The sequence below is a fragment of the Chionomys nivalis genome, chromosome 18 (assembly GCF_950005125.1).
Source record: "Chionomys nivalis chromosome 18, mChiNiv1.1, whole genome shotgun sequence".
NCBI lineage: Eukaryota > Metazoa > Chordata > Mammalia > Rodentia > Cricetidae > Chionomys > Chionomys nivalis.
Genome location: NC_080103.1, coordinates 10,475,802 through 10,502,159, shown reverse-complemented (window position 1 = coordinate 10,502,159; position 26,358 = coordinate 10,475,802). Strand labels below are relative to the sequence as shown.

The 26,358-nt window shown below is 47.4% G+C and overlaps 4 protein-coding genes and 1 pseudogene across 4 annotated transcripts; 3 read left to right on the top strand and 2 right to left on the bottom strand.

Moving 5' to 3' along the window:
* The first annotated feature begins 2,044 nt into the window (after positions 1–2,044).
* Positions 2,045–2,773, top strand: LOC130889466 (histone H2A type 2-A). Its single transcript, XM_057793218.1, has one exon. The coding sequence runs from the start codon at positions 2,184–2,186 to the stop codon at positions 2,643–2,645; it is 462 nt and encodes a 153-aa protein (XP_057649201.1). The 5' UTR covers positions 2,045–2,183; the 3' UTR covers positions 2,646–2,773.
* Positions 2,774–2,886: 113 nt separating this feature from the next.
* Positions 2,887–6,084, top strand: LOC130889465 (histone H3-like; annotated as a pseudogene).
* Positions 6,085–24,577: 18,493 nt separating this feature from the next.
* On the bottom strand, positions 24,578–24,958 carry LOC130889535 (histone H2B type 2-E-like). The gene has a single exon (XM_057793345.1). The coding sequence runs from the start codon at positions 24,956–24,958 to the stop codon at positions 24,578–24,580; it is 381 nt and encodes a 126-aa protein (XP_057649328.1).
* A 306-nt stretch (positions 24,959–25,264) lies between these two features.
* On the top strand, positions 25,265–25,673 carry LOC130889459 (histone H2A type 2-C). Its single transcript, XM_057793207.1, has one exon. The coding sequence runs from the start codon at positions 25,284–25,286 to the stop codon at positions 25,671–25,673; it is 390 nt and encodes a 129-aa protein (XP_057649190.1). The 5' UTR covers positions 25,265–25,283.
* A 149-nt stretch (positions 25,674–25,822) lies between these two features.
* On the bottom strand, positions 25,823–26,236 carry LOC130889441 (histone H2A type 2-B). Its single transcript, XM_057793173.1, has one exon. The coding sequence runs from the start codon at positions 26,213–26,215 to the stop codon at positions 25,823–25,825; it is 393 nt and encodes a 130-aa protein (XP_057649156.1). The 5' UTR covers positions 26,216–26,236.
* Between the last annotated feature and the right edge of the window lie 122 nt (positions 26,237–26,358).

The window sequence follows — 26,358 nt, the reverse complement described above, 5'->3', positions numbered from 1 at the left end:
GTCAGATTTCACTATGTAAATGCCCCACCCGAGCAACCACATTCCACCCAACTGCTGCTTCACAACCCAATGCAAGTTATTTTCCTAAAATAGATATCAACTTATTTCCAAGGTTTGTTCCTTGTCAATACAACCTTTCTTTTCACTTCAGCCTGTTCTACAAAGCCAAAGTCATGAACCTATGCCAGTGTCCTCAGAATATGCAACAAAACACACAAGTTAGAAGACAGACTCCTTAGAGTAACCAAAGGTGTTAGGGTAAAGCCCTAGAAACCCTGACGAGGCTCAGTTGCTCCTCCAAATTCAAGGGAAAATCAAAGGGGAGAATTAGTCAGGTGGCTGTATTGAAAAGAGGAAAAACAGTGACCCCCTTGGGGCAAGCAGGAAGTAGGCAGTCCTACAAAATGTGTGGTCTCTCTGGTCATTGCTCCAATTCTGATCATGCAAGGTGGGAGTCCATATTGCTGTCATCATGTGAGGACATCCCTCTCACTCCTACAGAAAGGTCATTTCAGCTCTAGGGTGAATTCATGGATAATTGCTCTTAGCTACTGTGATGCAAGAGAAAGGTAGGACAGTAACTTATCTTTGCCCCCTTCAGCCAAAGAAAGGGAGACAGACACAAAATAAGGCAGCGATGCCAGGTTCTCAGCCAGTTTTCAGTTACCCTGTGGCCACAAGAGAGGCCTTTTTATTTTTTACAAAAGCAGAGGTGCCTGCTTCTTTAGGGACTGGGTTTGTGAAGCAGCTCAGCGCTTCTATACAGCACTTCTATGCCCTTGGGTAGTCAGACTCTTGTTTAGGAAGTTCCTTGGGGGTTAATTATACAAGGGTCTGGTTCAGCTGTATCTCTTTTCGTTGAATTTTAAGAAGCACTGGCTACTTGGAGCAAAAATACCTAAGGTGCCCTAGGTCCCAATCCGCAGGGACCTTGTGCGGAAAAAAGTGCAGCACCAACACCAGAGCCAGAAACAACGCAACAGCTGGCTGGGTGGAGAGATTCGGCTGACTCATCCGAGAGCAGCGGAGCCAGGGGAGACGCCCCAAAAGAGGGTGACAGCGCGATTGGAAACTAAGGCAAAAAGAACACGAAACACAACATTTGTGTGGACAAATAATTACGGTCAACATCTTGTGTGGTGCTGAGGATAGACCCTCACACACTAGGAAAGCACACTTACATTCCAGAATAGGCCAAACTAGCCCGAAAAGAAACAGTATCCAAATCTAAACACAAATAAAAGACTTCGATCTTTAAGGACGGTGCAGAAGTATGTCTTCAATTCTGTCACCTGAAACAGGAAACTTAAGACTCCGTGTGTAAACTGGAAACTGAACTAAAAACCCAAAAGTAACCAACTGTATAGGTTTAGTGTCCAAATATTTTTTAGGAGCAGTTTCCGAACTGTACTTCAGTATAGAGACTTTTACTTCACAGACCACCTCAATGCTGGCACTGAAGGCAGCCTAATGCTTTTCTCCACTCTGACACTATTAGCATGATTTGACTTCATTTCCCATCAAAAGGAAAAATACAGTCGTGTAAGCCATCATTCTTAAAATACCTCTTCAGACTTACACTCCTCATTCGCAAACACACATGAAACTCCAGTAGAAATAAAGTATGTGGGTAATAGGAGAAAAAAACAAACCAAAATCCATCATCATCACAAGACAAGGTAGGTGTCTAGAGAAGGCAAAAAGCCTTCGAATTGTTCAAGAGACGAGCAGTACTTGGTGACCTGCCATTTGCCCAAGCAACAGGGCAGCAGGCGCAGGGCCGCCTGGCTCTCCCGCGATGGACACAAATAAGCAGCGGACGATCGAGCTCCCGGGGAACCCGGCGTGGGACGAGACGCCCGCACCGGAGACGAGCGGCTCACCTACGCCCACCCGGCACCCCTCTCCACACGGCCACCCTCCCTGTCACAGGCGGGGCGCGCTCGGCCCGCTCCCGCGGCGGCAGAACCGAAGTGCGGCAGGCCGGGGCGCCCCCGAGGAGCCGGCACTGACAACGGCCGCACGCAAATGAGGGTTCTGGCCACGCGCGTCGTGATTCGGCGTTCGCGGCGGCGCCTTATGTAAATGAGCGGATTGTGAGCGCGCGCTCCTATTGGCCATGGCGCGAGGACGCGTGTGAGCCAATGAGCGCGTCAGGCGGACAATCGGGGCCGTGTCTATAAATGGAAGAGGCGGCGGCGCCGTGGTCCAGTTTCCTATTTGCGCGAGCGTGTGAGTTTGCGTCTTCCGTCATGTCTGGCCGCGGTAAGCAAGGAGGCAAGGCCCGCGCCAAGGCCAAGTCGCGGTCGTCCCGCGCCGGCCTGCAGTTCCCGGTGGGGCGCGTGCACCGGCTGCTGCGCAAGGGCAACTACGCGGAGCGCGTGGGTGCGGGCGCGCCCGTGTACATGGCGGCCGTGCTGGAGTACCTGACGGCCGAGATCCTGGAGCTGGCGGGCAACGCGGCCCGCGACAACAAGAAGACGCGCATCATCCCGCGTCACCTGCAGCTGGCCATCCGCAACGACGAGGAGCTCAACAAGCTGTTGGGCAAAGTGACGATCGCGCAGGGCGGCGTCCTGCCCAACATCCAGGCCGTGCTGCTGCCCAAGAAGACCGAGAGCCACCACAAGGCGAAGGGCAAGTGAGGCCGCTGCCCGCGCCGTGGCGGCTCGCGTCCCGGGGGCGCCCGCGAACTCAAAGGCTCTTTTCAGAGCCACCCACTCCTTCAGATTAAAGAGTTGTGTCACGGTAGCCGGTGTCGTGGCCTTTGGCGGCCCGTTCCCAAAGTATAGGATGTCGCGCGGGCCACTCGCTTTATGCGTCTACAGCGCCTTTCCCACTGTCCGAGGTCCCTCAGGTGGGCGACTGTGCGGTCGCTCTTGGTGGTCCTGGCCCGGGGTGGACACCGCACTGTTGCAAGCACTTGGCGCCATTTGTGGGTCCTACACATCCATCCTGCGAAACTCTTGTCCCGCGCGCTGCTTCCCGCCCCAGTCTCCCGAACGCTTCCTGCCCCTCCCCCGGGCTTGGGACTCAACCCCGACGTCGAGCCCAGGGCAGGCGCAAAGCACAACTAGCCCCGCTGTCTCCCGATGCCCCGGCAAAGTCTAGAAGGGGACGTCTCGGGACGACGGGGCGCGGCCAGCTCTCGGGATCGCGAGGGGGCGATCACTGGGCGACACTGGATATTATTAGCTCTGTGACCGGACGGCGGGAGGGCGGGCGGGTGAGCTCGCGCGCCTCTCTGGAAGAGACGTGTAGACTTGGGATCTGGAACTACCAGAGGTGTCCCCCTGTCCCCTCGGGGAGAGTTGGCGAGTCAGCTGGCCGCAGGGCTGGACAAGGGGCAGCAGGGCGACCAGGGGGCGGGGCAGCCCCAGCCAATGGGCCGGCCCGGGGCCGGTGACGCCACGGCCAATGGCCCGGCAGCGCGGGACTTTCAAGTCGCTGTCTCCGCCCCGCCGCGGGGAAGACTGCGCTTATAAAGTCGGCCGGCTCGGTCCCCGCTTCAGGTCCCCGCGCTCCTCGTCTCGGCGTGTCCCGTCTCCGCCATGGCCCGCACGAAGCAGACCGCCCGCAAGTCCACCGGCGGCAAGGCCCCGCGCAAGCAGCTGGCCACCAAGGCTGCCCGCAAGAGCGCGCCGGCCACGGGCGGCGTGAAGAAGCCGCACCGCTACCGGCCCGGCACCGTGGCGCTGCGCGAGATCCGGCGCTACCAGAAGTCGACCGAGCTGCTGATCCGCAAGCTGCCGTTCCAGCGCCTGGTGCGTGAGATCGCGCAGGACTTCAAGACCGACCTGCGCTTCCAGAGCTCGGCCGTCATGGCGCTGCAGGAGGCGAGCGAGGCCTACCTGGTGGGGCTGTTCGAGGACACGAACCTGTGCGCCATCCACGCCAAGCGCGTCACCATCATGCCCAAGGACATCCAGCTGGCCCGCCGCATCCGCGGGGAGCGGGCCTGAGCTCCACGCGTCGGTTCCATCTCACCAAAGGCTCTTTTCAGAGCCACCACGTGCGCCCGAAGGAGCTGTTCGCCTCCCTGTCCTTTCCGTGTCTGTCTACTACGGACATGGGGAGACGTCGGTTTCGGGGTAGTCGGGCAGTATCTATGGGTGCTGTTTAATTGTTTTCGGTGTTGCACTTGTGGCCCTTTAAGGGTTCTTGGCAGGAAGGTTCCCAGAACATCTGTTGAAGTAACCCAGTAACATGCTCTTGGAACAAATGCTTTCACAGCCGTCTTTCAAAAGTGTTATATTGTGGCCCTTAAAGGGGTGTTTGGATTTTTTTTTCCAAGCGATTGTTGGGGGTTTTCTCATTAACCTCTTTGTCTAGTTCCCTAGTTCAATCAGTCTGCAACGCCTTTTGTCTGCCTGGGCATCTTAAACCTGTGCTGTATTTCAACTGGTATTGCTAATATTATCTTTGGTGCTGAGATGGGTTGGAGCGACCCTGGCCATTAGGCAGTCGCTAAGGAAACAAATTAGCATCGCAGTCCAGGAGTTAAAGGATCTGTTGTGTAAGCATGACGGGAAGTAGCCTGTACCAATGAGTGCCATGATCACCACTGTCCAATACTGGGTGTGCTATGACCTGGGTGGGAAAAAGTGCACCCAGTGCCTGAGCATGTCGGGGACCCAGCTCTAGCGAGTGGAAGCGGCCTTCCTAAACAAGCTGAACGTCCAGAACACTTACCTTTCAGCTACCTTATAACCTTTCTAGACTTTTGAAGATAATTGTTGCTTCTTCCCTTTACTTCTAGGCAATGTCTAGGACCTGACTGTGTGCTCATGATTGGTGGTAAGTGGCCCCTATCAGTAATAACCAGTGACACCTGCCTTCCCTCTATTGCTATGGACTTGAGGAATTAGACCTCTTGTAGCCTCTTAAAACAATATTTATTACTCTGGTTTTACCTTATTCTGTGGCAATTGGTTACTTTCTCCCCCTTATTTCCATTTAATTTAGTTTAAAATGCCAACCCAACTGCAATATAATATATGCATTCTATATCAGAGACTTTTCTGTACAGAAATAGACTGAATGTCAAGGAAGTATTTGCTATTTCTTGGCCTGAGGAGGGTCTTCTGCAGGGGTGAATGTTGGACCTGAGACTCAAAGATCATAGTAAATAACTCGGGTCATTATCAGGGACCTTCCCTCTTGTCTACTGCCTGAAACTTCTAGGAAATCTTCCAGGAAGCACACTTGAGAAGTTACCAGTCCAAGGCTCTTTGAATTCAAGATACTGGTGGTCAGTGACCCAGGGAAGTGCCATGACCCTCCTCTTTCACCTCTCTGCCATCTGAGAGCCCCCAGAGCTGGGAGGAGGATTCGAGATTAGCTCTGCTCCAAGTAAAAGTGGGAGACAAAGCCAGCCTGTTAGCTGGGGTACGGGTCAGGGTCTTAGCCTGCACTCCATCCCATTCCTAATCCCTTCAGTCATTGACACCTGAGACTCACTGATGAGCGGAGAAACTGACAGAGAAATCCTTTTTAAAAAACATTATGCCTTTGAAAGGAGTAAATAAAGGGGAAACTGAGGACTGCGACTCTGGTCACTCACTCCTGACAGTGACAGTTTTCAGCAAGTATTACAACACTGTGCCTATTACAAAATGGTGATGTAGGTGTGATTAGAACACACAGGGCCGGCAGGAATGCCGAAAGAAGGTACCGGCTGAGAGCCAGGGACAAAGGCTCGGAGAACCAATCCTGTCCCCACTTTGGCTTTGTATGTCCAGTCTCCAGAGTCATGAGAAATTGTCTTCCGATTAAACTACCCAAAATATGGTTTGTTGGAGTGGTCTGCTATGGTTTGAACATGGTTTGAGATGTGTTTCCTAGAGTTCTTGTGTTTAAAATTATGTCATTCAAAAGTCTCCAGTATGGCTTTGTTGAGGGTGGGGGAATCTTAAATCGGTGGTTTAGTGCAGCTTTATTAGAGTGTGAGGACATCATTCTCAGAATTAATTGATGTATGCCCTCAGGAGGTAGTTTTTAAAAAGCTGGTTATCCTAAAAGAGAGACCTTCCTATCTGCTTGGCCTTTCTGCATGTCAAAAGGTTGCTTTCTGTTTCTGCGCTGTATCGTAATGCTGTTTGGACCACCGAGTCCCCAGAATTGCAAGCCAAATTATACAGCTTTATAAATAATTTGGATGTTTTGTTATAGCAGCAGACTATAAACAGAATCCTGGCCAACTTATCCAGCTCACTTAGTTTCTGTTCAGGGCCTCGTTTCCTGCTCAGCCACAGTGATTGGGTCCTTCCAACCTGTGTTCAGATATAAGCAGAAAGTTTAGCAGAGGCTTAGAGCTGCGGAGAGACAGCACTTCGCACCCATCATCTTATTGGACTTTGCTTCAAAGGTTGAGCCCCAAACTTCTCAGAACGAGTGACTTTTTGGAACATTAAAACTGTTAGTGGCTAAGCAGACCCGTACGCGTGCAGATTTGCACCATGACATGAAACTAAGGCACACTTGCCAGCAAAATGCCAACCAATTTAGATATCAAAGAGAGCCAAGATCGCCCCACCCACACCAGAAGTCTGGGTCACAACAGTCTCGTCTGTTCATGTCATGTTCTAAGGCAGTCAGGGATCCTAGCTTAGTAGGAACAGCTATGACCTGCCTTTGCCTATCACGGTAGGGCCACTTCACTCCCTTCTGTGCCTTGAGTCAAACTTGCTCGCCAAACTCAGACCGCAGGATGCTGGAGAGAGTGGAAAAGGAAGGGGAGGGGGAGGGGCGGTTTACCGGGCAGTGTAGGACCTGGCCTCTTGGCAGATACGGGACACCGGAAGCCCTCTCCTTTTAATCTTTTCTGACTTCCTGACTTCCTACCGAAGGTGAGCTTTTGAGGTCAGTGACTTGCTTACCTCACAATGTCTCTTCCTAGCCTGCTACCCAACAGCTGTGGGCTTTGGCCATGAATGAGTTAAGCCAGTTCTCCACTCAGCTGCCCTAAGGGGGGGGGGGGAGTTGACAGTACAAATGAGTGTGTTTACTTTCAGAGGAAATAACAGATGATTTGACCAAATTCCTCTCACCCAGCCTGGAACCAGGCTTCCCCAGGACACTGCTGCCTAATATAGCAGCCACCTTAGGGACAGCACACACGCACACAACACCCTCCAACCCCAAACATCCCAGAGCTGGGGCAACAGAATGTGGCTCTTACTGTGACCTGAGAAGACCAGGAGAAATTCTCCAGAGCTTTAGGGCTTCCTCAACTGCCTCAGGCAAGGTGATACAGCACTCAGACTTCCCATGCCTGCCACTGCCCCCATTCTGACTTCCCATGCTTGCCACTGTCCTTCATTCTTACCACGGCCTTTGATAGGCCATTTGCAATGTTGCTTTGGTTTGAAAAACCAGGACAAAGTAGTAACAGGTTTTTAATGTTTTTAATATCAAAGCATAGGACCTGGAGAGATAGATAGCTCAGGGCTGCTCTTCCAGAGGACCCAAACTGGGTTCCTCGCACCTAAGAACCTGATCATGAAGTTCACAAACACCTGTAACTCCAGCTCCAGAGGATTCAATGCCCTCTACTGGCTTCCGGACACACACGTGTGGCATATCGTTACACAGACACACACACACACACAAATAAATAAATTAAATAAATAAATAAATAAATAAATAAATAAATAAATAAATAGTAATAATGAGCTAAGTACAAAAGGAGTGCTCCACTTTCAGATCAGGCTAGACAAAAAACAATTAGCTACAAAGAATTCAGTCTCTTAAATTCTCCTAACAGAGCTGGCCAGATGGCTCAGGAGGTAAAGATATTTGCTAATAAACCTGAGAACCTGAATTCAATCCCCAGAATCCATGGTGGAAGCAGAAAATCAACTCCTGACAGTTGTCTTCTGACCTGGGTCACGGTGCTCACACACACACACACTCACACACACTAAACTTTTAAAGGAAAGAATATTTGAATATTCTCAATATCAGCTGTTTCCAGGAAAAGTCAGCCACAAAACTGGTATTCATGGGTTGTGGATTTTTATACAGCTGATGATGGCCTTGGCTAGGACAAAGGTGTAAGTGGACACAGGTGGAATGCTGGCTGAAAGAGGCAAGAGGTAGAGTTAAGGGGGCTGGAGAGATGACTTAGAGGTTAAGAGCATTGCTGCTCTTCCAAAGGTCCTAAGTTCAATTCCCAACAACCACATGGTAGCTCACAGCCATCTGTAATGGTGTTTGGTGCTCTCTTCTGGCCTGCAGGCATACACACAGACAGAATATTGTATACATACTAAATAAATAAATAATTTTTTTTTTAAAGAGGTACAGTTAAACATATGGTAACTTGGCGTTTGGAGCATCCAGAAGGAAGGACCTCTGGCCCAAGGAGCGGTTCTCAATCTTGGGTGACTCTTCCACAGGGACTGCCTAAGACCATCAAAAAACAGATGTTTATATTATGATTCAAAACCATCAAAATTACAGTTATGAAATATCAATAAAATAATTTTATGGTTGGGGTCACCACAACATAAGAACTGTGTTGTGGAATAGAGTATTTGTTTAAGTTTGTAAAGATGTGTTACATTTGTGTTGCAGAATAATTATTTAACTATGTAAAGATGTGTTTCACTTGTCTAACTATTTAAAGATGTGTTACGGTTTCACCTTGCCTGTCTAAGGCACCTGATTGGTCTAATAAAAAGCTGAACACTCAATAGCTAGGCAGAGGCTGACAGACAGAAAGGGGAGCTGATCAGCCAACAGGGGTGAGAGGGTAGAGGGGTGAGGGTGGGGACTGGCACCAGCCAGCACCAGCCAGCCACAGGGGAAGCAGGAAATTGGGACGAACAGTTCATAGATGAGGCAAATGAGTCTCAGGGCTGCACACAGATGAATAGAAATGGGATAATTTAAGTTAAAAAAAGAAAACTAGCAAAACAAGTCTAAGCCAAGGCTGAACATACAAAATAAGTCTTCATGTCATGCTATGGGGGCTGGCGGTCCAAGAAAGTCTGCTACAGAACGGTAATAAAGGGTCACTGCGTTAGGAAGGCTGGAAACTTCAGAACTAGAAGATAATGGTAGATTTCAGAAAGGCAGAAAACGAGGGCCAAGGAAAGCAATTGATTCTAGAGACAAGAATTTACACCAAGTCCCTCCTGACACAGAAACTGAGATTCCTTGTATCTAAAGGAACACTCACCTGGCAGTTGGGAATTTTAACCTGTTCACTGAGGTGGCTCAGTCAGACGTATTTGTGGGGAAGCTCTAGACAGATGGCTAAAAGGATAACAGAAGGCAGAGCCCTGGATGAAATCTACCCATGCATTAGAAGAGACAGGGTTAGAGATGGCTCAGCAGTTAGGAGCGCATCCTGAGAACCTGAGTTCAGTTCCCAATGTGCGTGCCCGGTGTTGCAACTCTAGCTTCAGGGAATCCAACATCCTCTTCTGCCTCTGCAGGCACCTTCATCACACACACACACACACACATGCGCTCACACACACACACACACACACATGGGGGGAGGACTAAGGTTTAAGTACTCAGTCCACATAAATTTTTGTTTTTGTTTTGTTTTGTTTTTGTTTGTTTGAGACAGGGTTTCTCTGTAGCTTTGGAGCCTGTCCTGGAACTAGCTCTTGTAGACCAGGTTGGCCTCGAACTCACAAAGATCTGCCTGCCTCTGCCTTCCTAGTGCTGGGATTAAAGGTGTGTGCCACCACCGCCTGGCCCACACAAAATTTGATGGGAGAACTCATTATCTAGAAAGTGAGAGTTTCTGCATCCCAATAAGCCCTTCTGCCAACGCAATATTCCAAATCAGACCAAATCAAACCGAATTAGTAAAAGCCCACGTTTAATGGATACAAACTTGTATGTCTTTTCAGTCCCCCAGAGAGGAGACAGGAAAGAAATACCGGAAAACCACATGTTTGTTCTCTGGGGGCAGTTTAAATACCCTGTGGGAGTGGTCTTGAGCATGTCTGGAGAGGGGTCATGGTTTGGGGGCTTTCTCGGGGGCAGAGTCTGGACTGAGACATCTCCAGGGGAGGGGACTTAGACTGGAGCCTCCATCCAAACATTCCAGACTATCTGGATATGTGGATGCCAGGGGCTGGGATGAAGCCCCTTTCCAAACAGAAAGAACAGCTGGAGAGAGATGAAGAACACAGGAGAGAATGTGGTGGAAGGAGGCAAAGGTGGTGTCTCAGCTGGGCCACATTGGGCAGTGACGTTTGAAATCAAAACAGCAGATTTTTTTTTGGCAGTTCTCCAGCTTTATTTGAGATTCAGTAGGTTAATTCTCATCCACATTGACTGTCTGTAGATTTTTGAATGTGGTAACAGGCACGTAAGTTACCAATGTTTAGAGCTTGTTTGGTGAGTCCTCATCCTCATTACATTTTCTGGACAAACGTACCCGGATACAGTATGGAACATTCCTTATTCCTTTGGCCCAGATGGCTTTATTGAGCCTGGTATCAATTCACACATCTGGAGTCCCCATCTCCTTCATGGCAAATTTCCAGATTTCTTTGCCCTCTAGGGGCACGCTTCTGGAAGCCCGTGCCATGGATGCACTTGTGAATGCTAATGGTGTATTCTTGGGTCACCATCTCATTGATGACAGAACGGCCCTCCTCACCACCCTTCTTTGTGGGAGCCATTCTGCTGGACCCAAGCTGGAAAGCAACAGCAGATTTCTTAAGCTCAGGGTTTGCCGATGGTTGAGGTAGAATCACAGCAACCTCATAAAGCAGGCAAGGACACTTGAGTATTTTACCCAAATTCCCATGACTAGTGTCAAGGCAAAAGAATGAAAGGAACCCCAAAGTTCATACACCTAAAGAGAAACCTCAAAAGGCTCATACAGGAAGCTCAGAGGGGACCTGACAGGAAGTACGTGATGGATGCCAGGGCTCCGTGCCCACTGCATCAGGTGACTTTCTGCTTACCAGGCAGCTCCATAAACATGGAGGGGACAGACTCCTCCACCCAACGCCAGGGATGAGTTTGTCACTCCTATACTTTAAAACCCATCTCTCTTCCTACCCCTCACCTTTACGATAAAATCTACACCACTTGCCAAGCACAGAGAATCAGAAACTCAGGGGACAGTCACATGGTGCAGGACAATTCTATATACTGTCAATTATATTTTAAATAAATGCTGATTGGCTGGTAGCCAGGCAGGAAGTATAGGCGGGAAAACCAGACAGGAAGTAGATAGAGGTGGAGTAATGAGAAAAGAAGTATTCTGGGAAGAAAGAAGCTCTTCCCGCAGTCCTCTCCAGACTAGAAGAAGCAGTATGTGACCTGTCCTGCTGAAAAAGATACTGAGCCATGTGGTTAACATAGATAAGAATAATGAGTTAACATAAGTTATAAGAGCTAATACGAAGCCTGAGTTAATGGGCCAATCAGTTTTATAACTTGTGGAGACCTCTGGGTGATTTTCTCTGGGCATCCCTGGGGTGAGCTTACGCCCCAGGATAGTCATCTGTTATATGGGGAATACCTGCACCACCACTTACAGATCTGATGGAGGCAGGAAAGGAAGGTAAAGAATATTTTTTATATAATTTTTTAATATTTATTTATTTATTATGTATACAATATTCTGTCTGTGTGTATGCCTGCAGGCCAGAAGAGGACACCAGACCTCATTACAGATGGTTGTGAGCCACCATGTGGTTGCCGGGAATTGAACTCAGGACCTTTGGAAGAGCAGGCAATGCTATTAACCGCTGAGCCATCTCTCCAGCCCCGGTAAAGAATATTTATACTGAAACCAAAAAGGAAAATAAGGACATATGATCTCTGTGTGCTTCTCAGCACAAATATCCTACTTTCCTGTTAAAGATGTATGTCCGACTTCCGCACTTGTACCTTGGTATGTGCATACCCTACACACAAAATAAGCAATGTAATAAAATTAAAAATAAATAAAAATATGGGTAGGGGACTAGATGGAGTCCTGAATGAATATGTTTTATTGACATATTATTATTATTGGGATGGGCTTGGTCACGTCAAGGACCTCAATGCCTGAAACCCATGGACATGGCAAAGCCTTCCCCAGGTAAGGCTCAGAGGTGAGGCAAATATGGTCTAAATGTGGCGGCGTAAATGAATGCAGACAGATTATAAAGATATATACAGCTTTAATAAGGAAATAGACTTACAGGACCACAGGTTCCCGCGGAGAACAGGAAAAGCAGAGAAAAGGGCTGCTGGGATCACGCCCGGCAGATTTATCAGTAAACGTTAGCCCAAGGCGAACATGCCCCCAATGGGTGGGGCTATATCCCTACAGTCTAAATGTGAGTGTTTATGAAGGATTGGTCAGTGTGTGTAGAAACTCAACCATAGCTTGCTCCTCCCAGAAGGTAGCAGCCTGAGACCACTCCCTTACAGAGACCAGCACTAGCTAATCCTGTCTCCTTTGCTGCGTATCTTCTGGGTTGTATGGCAGGTCCCCTCCTTCACCGCGAGTACAGTCCACCCTATCACAGCTTCCCTGTGTGTGTTTGTGATTTCTCCATTCCCCAGTCGGGTTTCCACGACTAAACCCTGCAGGACAAGGTGCATGTATTAACAGACCTTCAAATTATTGTGTGCGGTTTTCTTTTCACTTTTGATTTTGCATTTATTTATTTACTTATTTGTCTAGTTGTGGTGCTGCTGGATTGAATTCAGAACCTTGCACATTAATTAGACAGATGCTCTATCAAACCCTGGGCTGTAGACAGAGACTGCTCTTTCATTCCCAGCTACCCAGACCCAAATAATCACACCGAAACGATATTAACTACAACACTGTTTGGCCGATGGCTCGCTAGCTCTTACATCTTAAATTAACACATTTCTATTAACCTCTGTGTCACCATGAGGCTGTAGCCCACCGGTAAGATTCCACGTCACTGGGTTTTTACATGAATTTCTTGTGTGTGCATTTGTGTGTGCACGTGTGAGCACATGTGCCGCAGCGCATGTGTGGCGAGCAGAGGACAACTTTCAGGTGTGTTCCCTCCTTTGTCGTGTGAGTCCTGGGAATCTAACTCAGGTTGTCAGGGCTTGCAGCCAGTGTCACTCACTGAGCCGTCCTGATAGCTCAAGGCCTTGGTTTTTTGAGACAGGTCTTTTATCTATCAAACTGGACTCTAATTTGTGGTTCTCCTGCCCCCCCCCTCAGGTGTTGCCAACACACCAGACATGATGCACAATTTAAAGGAAGCGCTAGGAACTGAACCTAGGACCTCTTGTATGTGAGGTCAGCGCTCTACCACTGAGCCACAGCCACAGCCCCCATGGACCTAGGACCCCTTGTATGTGAGGTCAGCGCTCTACCACTGAGCCACAGCCACAGCCCCCATGCAGATTTTAGATAAATATTTTAATAAAACTCCAAAGCATCAGAACATCCCTCCAAGTTACTTCACCTGCGTGATCATCGGCTTCCTTTGTGAACTGGGATGCTCTTCCTTTGGGCAGGGACTCTCTGAAACTCTGCAACACGCTGGAAAGAGAAGTTTGCATTATCTGTCCTGTCTGGAGCTCAGGTTACTCCACTGTAAACTAAGAATCATAGCATCTGCCTTCCGGATTCACGCCGAGGAGCTGAAGTGCTGTGTTGAGAGTACTGGAACACAGCAGGCTTTCTCGACCTCCTTTTTCTGTTCTGTTTTGTTTATTTTATGTTAAAAGTAATATTATCAATCAAAGAGAAACAGCTGAGAGGAGATGAAATATTTTCCTTTATGCTTCTACGGTAAGGAGAATTCTAAAGCCATCTCAGTGCCTGCTAGCCTCTAGCATTCTTTAATCCCCTTCCTTTCAGGAAAGGTAGAATCTGTGACTTATTTGTATTTAAGAAAAGCATGACAGGGGCTGGGAGTGCAGTGCTATGGGAAACTGGTTGTGACAGAAAAAAGCTGGAAAGTTCCCTGCACCCATTGTTAATCGAGAAGGAAATCTGTAGGCTTATGTAAACTCAATTTAGCTAAAACCTTGTTGTCGAAAGTTGTAAATCTTAAAATTCAAAATGTCTCTAAGCATTAACCTGGAATTTGTAAAAATTCCTCTGTCCATGCCGAATACTTACTTCTTGCTCTAAAAGGGGACCAGAACCCACCCCCATTGCCATGGTTTCAGAAGCCCGAACTCTGGCTGTGGTCTTGGGTAGCTGATAAGCTTTTTGGGACCCATAGTGATTATTTTTTTCCTGGAATGAAGTTTGCTTCAGATTTCATAGACTTCAGGCTCTGTTCCCCATCATTGTGCAATCCCGGACCCATCAAAGAGATAACTTAACTGACTGCTCTTGCAAGGGACCCAGGTTCAGTTCCCACCCAGCACCCATGTGGAGCTTAAAATAGGCTTAACTCAAATCCAGAGGATCTGGCGCCCTCTTCTGGCCGCACAGACATTAGGCATACGTGTGGTGCACATACATACATCCAGGCAAACACTAGTACACACAAAATAAAAACAAATGTTTTTTATAAAATATGACAGTTTGTTGTGGTGAAACATTCCTGTATTCCTCCCAGGCTGGGTTTAGGAAACTGAGTGTCTGACTCACTGTTGCATTGCTGTGAAGAGACACTATGACCAGGACAACACAGGTAAAAGAAAGCATTTCATTGGGGCTAGCTAGTGTACAGTGCAGAGGTTTAGGCCAATGTCATCATGGCCAGAAGCATGGTGGCATGCAGGTGTGAGAGTTCTACATCCAAATCAGCAGGCAGCAGGAAGAGACAGTGGGCCTGGTTTGAGCACTTGAAACCCCAAAATTCACACCCAGTGACACACTTCCTCCAACAAGACCACACCTCCTTAGGCACTCCCTAATCATTCAAATAATATGGCCTAGGGAGGCATTTTTATTCAAACCACCACACTAAGGTGGGATAACTGGGAGTTTGAAGTCAATATGGCCTACATAGCAAGATCTACCTTTGGAGGAAAAAAAGAAAAAAAAAGAAAGAAAGGCAGAGGTGTGCCTGCTGGGGTGGGGGTAGGTGGGTGGAGTGTGAGGGTGGTGGAGGGTGGGGAGGTAGGGTGTGGTAATTGGAGAAGCCTCAAGCCTTCCTTGGGGTAATGATGTATACCACCACAGGCCTACACCACCAGAACCAGCTCGGCGTTCACAGTTTCAAGTGATTATATTTTTAATGAGGCTGGGGATAGTGGAGTCCCAATCCCAGATCTGTAGGTTAGCCCTCTAACCCCAGGGACTTCTGGACCTTTTGTTGTTCTTGTTATTGTTGCCCTTAATTTATATTGGCTGCTGTTTGTGTTATTGAGATTGTTCTCAGCTATTACTCAGAATTCACTGCAACGCTTTGAGAGTCTAGTAGGTTCTCAGGTGTTTTGAAATACATTATTTCCACAAAATCCTGCCTTAGAGTTTTGTTTGTTTAGGTTTTGGCTTATTGTGTTTTATTTAGGGTTTGGTTTATTTGGTTTTGGTAGTGGGGTTTGGAAACAGGGTTTCACTTTCTAGCCCAGAATGACCTCAAGCCCCAAATCCTCCTGCCTCAGCTTTCCACAAGGTGTGGTTACAAGTATGTACCAATACTTGTAGCTACTTTGTATAGGTCTGTCTTGTTTGTTTTTACCTAATAAGATTAGGAGTTATTTGGTTTTGTTTGTATTTGAGACAGGACCTGACACTGTAACACAAGTTGGATTGGAACTCACTGTAAAGTCCAAAATGGCCTCAGATTTGCAACAGTCTCTGCCTTGGGCTCCTGTGCTGTGAGGAGGTCTCTGCAGATGTCAGACAGAGAAGCAAACCAAGAAGAGATGAGAATGAACACCCAGGGCGGACTGACTTCAGCAACCTTTATAAGACGTCTAAAGTGTCTGACATCAGGCAGTTTACCCCGAACATATTTAAGCCCAGTATAATTTGGGGAAAGTTCCCTGGTGTAGTACAATCCCCAGTGCACAAAGAAGCGTAATTGCATTGAAACAGGGTACATGTGATTCTTCCAAGAAGACGGGTCCTAGAGGTAGGCTGCCTGTACCAGCTGCAGGTCCTAGGGACACTCTGGACTGTTCTCAGTCATGCAGATAGCGTAGAGAGCATTTGGGCAATCAATTGCCTCTGGTCCTGGTCGTGGGAGCTTGGGGGAACCTCTGACTTTAAGGGTCATTTAGATTCCTACGTCTCCAGTCCTGGTTGTAGGAGCTTGATACGGCGTGGCCCAACAGATAATCCAGATCATCGGGCTATCAAATCACTTCCAACTCCCAGCCTTCTGGGTGGAAGAGCGGGTTTTTCCCCTTTCCTATTGGAAAGACAACCACACACGCTTAACAGTCCTGGTTTCTCTGGAGATCTGTGGGCTCAAGTATTTGCTATGCTCGCAACATTGCTGGGATTCCATCCACCAGCCAGCACTCCTTACTAACAATATTTTTAAGAGCACATGCACAGTAAACTACAATTATAAACGATAAGAATGAACAAGAAAAAGCTCTCCCCTCTCCCAAATCCTTACAAGTAGCCATCATTGTTGTTTTTAATGTAAAATTCTGAAACAGTGATTTATATAATAACGACATATATATATGTGTGTGTGTATATAACTGATTTATATAATAATGACATATATGTGTGTATGTATGCATATATGTATACATTTTCTTTCCTACTTAAACCAAGAGGGATCCTACCACTTACCAAGAGGTGAAATGTGAACTTAAACCTAATCAAACCTCTACTGATTTGCGCTGAAAATACAGAGGCAAGAGACTGGGAGACACCATATGATAAGGAAAGCCACCAATAGAACCAAGATGGAAAAACTGCTACAGAGACAGTCCAGTTGCTTCAACTAAGGAATTACAGGGGAAAGGCCAAAAGGATACACAGTATCATAGATTAGAAAACATTATACTCCATCATGGTATGTACAGGACTCCTCAGTTTCAAGGTAGAGGTTTGTTTTGTTTTTTAAGGTTAATTCATTTTGATTTTATGTGTATGAATGTTTTTGCCTCCATGTATGTCTGTGAAGGGCACACTTGCTTGGTGCCCAAGGAGGCCAGAAGAGGGCGTCAGATCCCCGGGGAATGGAGTTACAGATGGTTGTAATAGGGGACCTGGGAACTAAACCCCTATGCGACAGCAACAAGTGTTCTTAACTGCTGAGCAACCTCTCAGGCCCCAAGTTTTTATTTTTGTTGATTTTGTTTCGTTTTAAAGTTTATTTGAAACAAAGTCTCAGTCTGTAGTCAAGGCTGGCCTTGAACTTAGGATTCTCCTGTGCCTGAGTGTTGGGGGCGTACAACCATACCCACCAAAGATTAGTTTTTCACATAGAAATATAAAACAAAAATCTCTAAGTAAAAAATGGTGGGGTATTTATTCAGAGATGTTAGCGAGCAGCTTTAAAACACGTGCATTCAGTTAGGCATGGTGACACACCTGTAATCCCAGAACTTGAAATACAATTAGGGTGCCAAAATGTCTGAGGTCAACCTGGTCTATAGTGAATTTCTAGCTAGCCAGGGCTGCACAGTGAGAACCTTCTCCAAAATAAATATAATGTGTTTTATGTTCACATGCTATAACTCAACTAGGCCACCCAGGATCATTTTGAAGGAAATTCCAGATGCCATATTATGTCTCAATAAAATGTTTCTTTGGGTATCTTTAAGAGATAAAGGCTGTGGGGCTAGCACACATCTAAAACGATAGGTCATTATGCTTTAATTACTATAGATACAGTTAGTATTCAAATTTCAATTTCCATCTTTGTTTATGTATTTGAGAAACACTTTGAATGGAGCCTGCTGATGTGGGAGTCCCCTCTGTGTGCTGTGATTACCATTAATGAATAAAGAAACTGCCTTGGCCTATTGATAGGGAGGAAGAAGGCAGAGTCAGGGAGATGCCATGGAGCCAACACCACCTGAAATAGACACACTGAAACTTTGCTGGTAGGCCACGACCTCATGGTGATGCACAGATTAATGGAGATGGGTTAAATTAAGATGTAATAGTTCCATTGGAGGGCCAGTCTGGTGCCAGCAGTGGTGGTAACTCCATCTCCAATAGAGTATCTTAAAGTTGCTGCATTTAAAAAGCTCATAGTTGGATCTTGTGAGCTGGCGGCTGGTCCACGTTTACTTTGAAAAAATTAGAATGTTCAAAGCAGGCCCAAATAAAAAAGAGAGAGAGAGATGTAAGAGTTAGCCAATAAGAAGTTAGAGCTAATGGGCCAAACAGTGTTTTACATAATATAGTTTCTGTGTGATTATTCTGGGTCTAAGCTAGTCGGGCAGCCAGGAATGGCTTCCTTCTACAGCCAGTGAGATGGCTCAGGGGGTAAAGGCATTTTGTTTAGCTGGACACCCCAGATCCAACTGCTGGAACTCACTTGGTGGAAGAGAACTTATTCCACAAGTTGTGAGACCTTCACACAAATGCTGAAGTGCAAACACCCATACACACCATGCACATCACACACCAACAGATACAATTAAAAACATGCTTCCCAGCATCCTCGTGTGGCAGCTCACAACCACCTGCAACTCCAGCTCCATGGGATCAAGCAACCTCTTCCGGCCTCCATGGGCCACACACACATGTGGCATATACTCAGACAGACATATACATGCATACATACTTATAAATTTGTAAAGATATCTTTAAAAAAGAAAATCTCTTATATCTATATATAAGGATTTATTTCCATAGTGATTCTAAATCCTGTAAAACTGACAATTAAAATTGACCATCACATGTACCTATTGAGTGAGAAGAATTGAGATTCAGTTCAAGGCAGTCTGGAGTCAGATCCTGCGCTCTCAACTTCTAATGGGAGATGAAGCTACTAAGTATCTAAAATGTACCTGTTTGGGTCCAGCTGATCTTTCACTTGTTCAGCAAGGTCAAACTTCAAAGAAAACCAAACTACAATAAGAAAGTCACTTGCTGGAGAGATGGACGTGGGGTTAAGAGCACTGGCTGCTCTTCCAGAGGGCTCAGGTTCTATTCCCAGCATCCACATGGCAGCTCATAACTGTCTATAACTCCAGTTCCAAGAAACCCTTTCTGGCCTCTGTGGGCACTGCACACATATGGTGCAAAGACATATATGCAGGAGAAACACCTATGTGCAAAAAATAATAAAATATTGGAAGAAAGCAGCTTGCAGGATACTGAACTGTCTATTGTCAGCCTGATTAGCCTGAAGCACCATTTCCGGTTTAAAGAAAATTCCATTGTAATGAACAGTCAGGGGACCAGTGTGCCATGAATCTTTAGAGCGCTGGGCCAGGACATGTGGCCTCTGAGAATCTGAGTTCCCTGCTTCTAGTGCCATGCAGTTACTCTCTGTTCCCAGTCAGGTTAGCGTGGAGCTCACCAAGATCTTCCACGTCAGCTATCTCGAATCTGATCTGCAGGCAGGCTGTCTATACTGCCCTCTGCACACTGCAGCTCCACCTCTCCTCATCATCACCCTCTTTCCCGCTGGGCCTTTGCCCATGCTGCCTACAGCTTGGAGCATTCTTTCTGTACCTTCCCAGCTCTTGGCTACAAGCCTCTACCTTGCCTTCCTCTGTGGTGGTTTTAATGGCAAATGACCATTGTAGGCTCATATATTTGAATGATTGGTTGTAGTGATATTTCATTTGTATTTTAATATAGCATGCCTGGAGATCAGAGAGTAAAACAGTCATACTGGTCAGCCTTACAAACCAGGAAGTGGTGACACACACCTTTAATCCCAGTAGCCACACTAGTTTGCCATAGAAACCGAGCTGTAGTGGTGCAGACCTTTAATCCTAGCCTTAGAGAGGAATATAAAATGGGAGGAGACAGCTCTCACACACAGTCTCATTCTAAGATTTCTGGAGGCAGGATCGCCATTTCAGACTGAGGTAGAGAGAGGTAAGAGCCAGTGGCTGGCAGTTTTGCTTTTCTGACCTTCAGGTTGAACCCCAATATCTGTCTCTGGGTTTTTAGTAATCATGCTACAATTGTTTCCTAGTTGGTGGAACTGTTTGAAAAGGATCAAGGCGCGTGGCATGTGGAGGTTTGTCACCATGGGTGGGCTTTGAGATTTCTAGTTAGCTCTTTTTCTCCCCCCCCCCCCCCGCCCCCGTGCTGCATGCTGCATGCGGATCAGGATGCAAGCTTTCAGCTACTGCCCCAGAGCCTCGCCTGCCTATCTGCAGCCATGCCTCCCCCCACGATGGTCATGGACTCTCCCTGAAGTTGTGAGCCCCAGTTAAAGGCTCTCTTATAAGTTGTTTGGCCGTGTGCCTCTTCCCTGCTGTCTTAGTCACGGTTTGTTGCTGTGGAGACACCGTGGCCATGCCAGCTAAAGGCAAGATTTGACTGGGGCAGGCTTACAACTCAGAGGCTTTGTCTGTTATCACCATGGAGGGGAGCATGGTGGCACACAGGCAGATATGGTGTTGGAGAAGTAGCTGAGAGTTCTACATACAGATTCACAGGCAGCACACAGCCTGGCTCGAGCATTTGAAACTTCAAAGCCCACTCCCAGTGACACACTTCCTCCAACAAGGCCACACCACCTAATCCCCATCAAGGAGTATTACTCCCTAAAGAACAGCATTCAAATATATGAGCCTATGAGGGCCATTCCTATTGAAACCACCAGCAGAGCAATCGGGAAGTAGACACCTCGCAACACACGTCCTGCATCATACTTCCCCTAGCTTAAGACTTTCCATTATTTATTATCGTCACTGACTTAAGATCTTTCTTTCTAGGCACTAAAAGTCTAGGGAGCCAGAAGCCACTCTGTTCTGTTTAATCTTGTATCGTCACTGCCTAGACAATTGTCTGCCATCTAACAGACAGGAATTTATTGTTTGTTTGTTTGAGACAGGGGTTATGGAATCCTGATTGTCCTGGAACTCTCTATGTAGACCAGACTGGAGCCTAGAGGAGAGCAGAGGTAGCCCTGCTCCCACTTGCACAGAATGGATGTTTGTGTGTGTTTCATCTCTCCCTCTGTGCTCCTGTTCAACTAAGGGGGGGCGGACTTTTACCGTATTTCTCTATGGAATCGTCATGGCCCAAAGTTGGAGAACATTCAAAAAGTAGGGGAAGGAAAAGGAATGAAAAAACACAAGAGTGGTGTAAGGACTAGGGCAATCTGTTGTACATTAACAGGTAAGTGCATTAATAATTACATTGTAGTCAGGAAAAAAATACTGATATGTGTGCACCAAGGTGAACAGATGTCTAATATGTCAAAGTCAGGTGTGGTGGCTCCCTTCTGCAGCCCAGCACTCGGACGTCTGAGAAGGAGGGATCCCTGAAGAATCGGTGCCAGCCTGGGTTACACAGTGAGACCTCACAATAACAAAGAGGTGGGTTGTAGTTCTACAGCTTGTTCAATGATTCCAGACGAGCCATTTAAGCTTTCTAAGGCTTTCCCCATTATCTATAACATAAGACAACAATACTGAAATGTACCTTAAATGGTGACTCTGAAGAGTAATAATAATATTGTATAATAATAATAATAATATTAAATAGTTACATGTGTAAACCCCTAAGCAGAGGACTTGGTCAGCAGTCAAGTGATCAGTAAGTAGAAGCAAGAGTTATTTTTGCAGCAATTATTATTAACCTAAAGTAAACAAATGTTTAATGCAAGGTTAATCTCGCTGTACTAATTTCTCCTGCAGGGTTAAAGTACAGGGTTCTATTACCACTTCCTTCTTCATCTGTGTCTGCTACAAGACTATCATAAGAGCCTAGGGTCGGGGGCTTGGGGGTGCCCCAAACAAGCTACTAGGTCTCTTATGCTGGTGAAAGAATGTGAGTTGGTAAAACCCTTCCCCCAAATGCCCCCACAACCCCTTCCTCCTGCCAGGACAAGCTAAATTGGCTGGAGCTATGACTTCTGGGATGGAAAGTCGGTCTCCCAATTCCATTCCCAAGGTTAGCCACCACCCTTCTGGATTTCGATGCAGGGTGCATTCGGAAGGGGATGGAGGAGTTGAATATTAAGTATGGATATTTCAATCCCTCTTCCCAAAAGCAGAGTATTTTCCCAAATGCCCATATTTTCAGGGAGTAGTCCAACTTTCTCAAGTCCCATAAAACTAACCTGGATACTTTGCCTCCGACAGTTTGCGAGGAATGGCAGGGCTGGCCCTCTGTTTCCATAGCTGTAAAATGGGAGATGATAAGGGGACCAACTTCCTAAAGTTCTCTGTGACGATAAAATGAGCCAGTATATACAAAGAGCATAGAATGCTCCCTAGTAAATCCCATGTATTCTGTACCAGGGGTTTTATTTCACACATCCTGTTTGTAATACCTTTTATACATGGTCATATGTTTCTCAACCACTAGGCATCAGCAATGGTCTTGTTGTAGGGTATTTCAACCCCAATGCACCTCTTGAGGAAGAAGTTTGGCTGGAGGAAAGTATGTGGGCATGCATGAGCATGAACGTGTCCGTGTGTGTGTGCGTGTGTGTCCGTGTGTGTGTGTGTGTGTGCCTGTGTGTGTGTCTGTGTGTGTGTCTGTGTGTGTGTGCCTGTGTGTGTGTCTGTGTCTGTCCGTGTGTGTGTGCGTGTGTGTGTGTGCCTGTGCATATGTTTTTGAAACTAGGACCTCAGTACATTTTTGGTAAACCTTCTGAGCTACACCCCCAAGCCCTGGCTAATGGCTTAGAAATATGTTTCAAATCCGAGGCACCCAGCTTTTCCACAGCACCAACCACAAACAGTTATATCTGCTCATTTTATTTTCTGAGAAAATGAGTTGCACATAAAACAATCCAGCAAAAATTTGAAACTAATTGGTAATATGATTTAATAATAATAGCATCTACGCACTTAAAAATGCTCACGGGGTAAGCAGGACTTGGTCAATCTATGCCAAAGTCTGGAGCTCATTCTGGATTCACAAAGCTCCTTAGTCAGCTCCAGAAACCCTTAACCTAACACAGAACCGAGAAAGCGATCGGAGAGCATCCAATGCTCTCACCAGCAAGATCAAGACTGTGAGGGGAAAATTCACAAAAGCAAGCAAGCAACTGACTTCAGACGGAGACGAAATTGGACAATGTTGGGCATGGCCATGGGACCAACCACCTAGCTTCCATCGGTTTCACTAGTAACTCTGTGACCCATCTTGCAGAACCCTCTGGAAGGTAAATGGGAGGGAAGAGTGTAAATTGAAAGTTCATCTCAGTAGGGAATAGAAAAATTAGGAATGGGGATGTTGGCGGAGATAGAAGGAGGCTTTTCCCCCAAAGCCCAGTGCCCTCAATTTAATGAAAATCCAAGAGTTTGCTTCTCATTTCAAATTATTTAAGAAAAAAAAATCCCTCACAGGTGTACTGTCACTTCCTTTTAGTTATTTCCAGTCAAGTTGACAACCAAGAACAGCCACCGCATAAATTATAAGGACGGATTGGGAGAAAGAATCTTCAAACACTTCTGTTCCATCGAACAGGCACCGCCCCGCCCGCCCCCCCCCCCCCCGCCAAGCCACGGAAGCAATTACAAAAGCAATGATACAAAAATTAATTCAGTAATAAATACTTGAGCATTTGGAGTATGTCAGGCATTTGCGGGCTCTGGACTTATCAGAACATCTGGCCGGCTTGACCACAGTGTAAACAGGAAAGCAAACTTAAGACAGTGTAGACGCGACAACCAGGAAGAAGTTAATTCCTTGGGTTGTTGAATTAGATCGCTTCATGGGTCCAGAGCGAAAATGAGCAATCTTTGCGGCAACCCGGCACCACAGCGGTACTAAAGCACAGCAAAGTAAGAAGAAAGAAAAGAAAAAAGAAAAGAAAAGAAAAAAAGAAAAGAAAAGAAAAGAAAAGAAAAGAAAAGAAAAGAAAAGAAAATTATAAGCCATGGACAGGAATCTAAAGCTTGAGGGAGAACCCCAACAGACTTCTACCAAAGCCGCAGCAACGCTGAACGTTCGCATTGGTAAACCAATCAGTTAAGGGCGAGGACACCGTAAACTAGGGGTGAGGGAGGGGGTAATCACAAACCACGAACAGGGAGGGATCTAAAGCTTGAGTGAGAACCCCAACCGTCTTCTACCAAATTCGCAGCAACGTTCGTGTTGGTAAATTAATCAGTTACAGGCGAGGACACCGCCCTAAACTACCGGAAACTGCCTGTACCCAGGACACCGAGCGACTTCAGTTGTTGAGTGGTACACAGCATTTGTCGCCACAGGTTTAGGTGTGTCCTGGAGCCCTCTAACCGCCAAAGTAATCAAGTCAGTCATCTCACTTTAGGTCGATAAAGTGCCCGAACACAGTCTAGAACACGGAAGAAACCCGGCCGAGAGGCCAACCTCCATTCTCTAGTTTAAATATAACTCCTAGGAGCTAAATGGGAGCGAGGAGCTCTACAGCCAACTGCAAACCAGCTAAGAGAACCTCAAAACTACAAATGCTTAAAACTGAAGTGTACCTTCTCCAAGACCCTTAAAGTTTAACTTTGGAATAGGAACTAGAAACTAATGCAAGTGGACAAAGCTCTTTCCTGATTTAAGCGGGTGGTTCTGCAAGAGCAAAGGGGGCAGCGAGTGCCTCATCCAGGGGGGCCTCTACTTGGAGCTGGTGTACTTGGTGACCGCCTTGGTGCCCTCCGACACGGCGTGTTTAGCCAGCTCGCCCGGCAGCAGCAGGCGCACGGCCGTCTGGATCTCCCGGGACGTGATAGTAGAGCGCTTGTTGTAATGCGCCAGGCGCGAAGCTTCGCCTGCGATGCGTTGGAAGATGTCATTGACAAACGAGTTCATGATGCCCATGGCCTTGGACGAAATGCCCGTGTCGGGGTGCACCTGCTTCAACACTTTGTACACGTAGATGGAGTAGCTCTCCTTGCGACTGCGCTTGCGCTTCTTGCCGTCTTTATTTTGCGCCTTGGTGACAGCCTTCTTGGAACCTTTCTTGGGAGCCGGGGCGGATTTAGCCGGCTCAGGCATGATTGCAAACACAGGAGAGTTACCTAGTAAGTGAGAAAACAAGCTACACGCCCGACGACCTGAGCCTTTTATAACCACCTTATGTAAATTAGGCCTAAAAATACTTTTTATTTCCATTGGTTCATACATGAAACCTGTGTTTTCAGTACAAGCCTACGTAACAAAGACTCTAAATTTCAGATTTCATTGGACTTCTCGGCGACCAAATTACGACCAATGAAAAGCTGGCTCCTGACCCCACCCCTAGGAAAGCGTATAAAGGCCTTAAGACGCTAAAACCTGGTTTTGTAGTAAAGTCTACAAAAGTTAATTTCACTGTAAAGTCATGTCTGGCCGCGGCAAGCAAGGAGGCAAGGCCCGCGCCAAGGCCAAGTCGCGGTCGTCCCGCGCCGGCCTGCAGTTCCCGGTGGGGCGCGTGCACCGACTGCTGCGCAAGGGCAACTACGCGGAGCGCGTGGGTGCGGGCGCGCCCGTGTACATGGCGGCCGTGCTGGAGTACCTGACGGCCGAGATCCTGGAGCTGGCGGGCAACGCGGCCCGCGACAACAAGAAGACGCGCATCATCCCGCGTCACCTGCAGCTGGCCATCCGCAACGACGAGGAGCTCAACAAGCTGCTGGGCAAAGTGACGATCGCGCAGGGCGGCGTCCTGCCCAACATCCAGGCCGTGCTGCTGCCCAAGAAGACCGAAAGCCACAAGACTAAGAGCAAGTGAAACTGACGTCAATTCAAAAAAGGCTCTTTTTAGAGCCACCAAGTCTTCATTAAAATGAGCTAATGCGCTAGTTCGTGATCAGCCCTTTTAGTTGACTCTTTGGTGGCTCTTAAAAGAGCCTTTTTGCGTAAGAAGGGATATTGAATGAATTATTTGTTCTTGCCGGGCTTATGGCTCTCCGTTTTCTTTGGTAATAAAACAGCCTGGATGTTGGGCAGGACGCCGCCCTGTGCGATGGTGACCCCTCCCAGCAGCTTGTTGAGCTCCTCGTCGTTCCTCACGGCCAGCTGCAGGTGACGCGGGATGATGCGCGTCTTCTTGTTGTCGCGGGCCGCGTTGCCCGCCAGCTCCAGGATCTCGGCCGTCAGGTACTCCAGCACGGCCGCCATGTACACGGGCGCGCCCGCACCCACGCGCTCCGCGTAGTTGCCCTTGCGCAGCAGCCGGTGCACGCGCCCCACCGGGAACTGCAGGCCGGCGCGGGACGACCGCGACTTGGCTTTGGCGCGGGCCTTGCCACCTTGCTTACCGCGACCAGACATTATGGCGGAATAGGCAATTAGTGCTGCTTTTTCAAGAAAAGGATAAAGAAAGGTGAAGCAATTTGGGGTAATTTATAAGATCTGTCGGGAGGGGTGAAGGAAAAGTAGTTTGATTGGCTGAAAGCAGAGCTGCCTCCAATAGC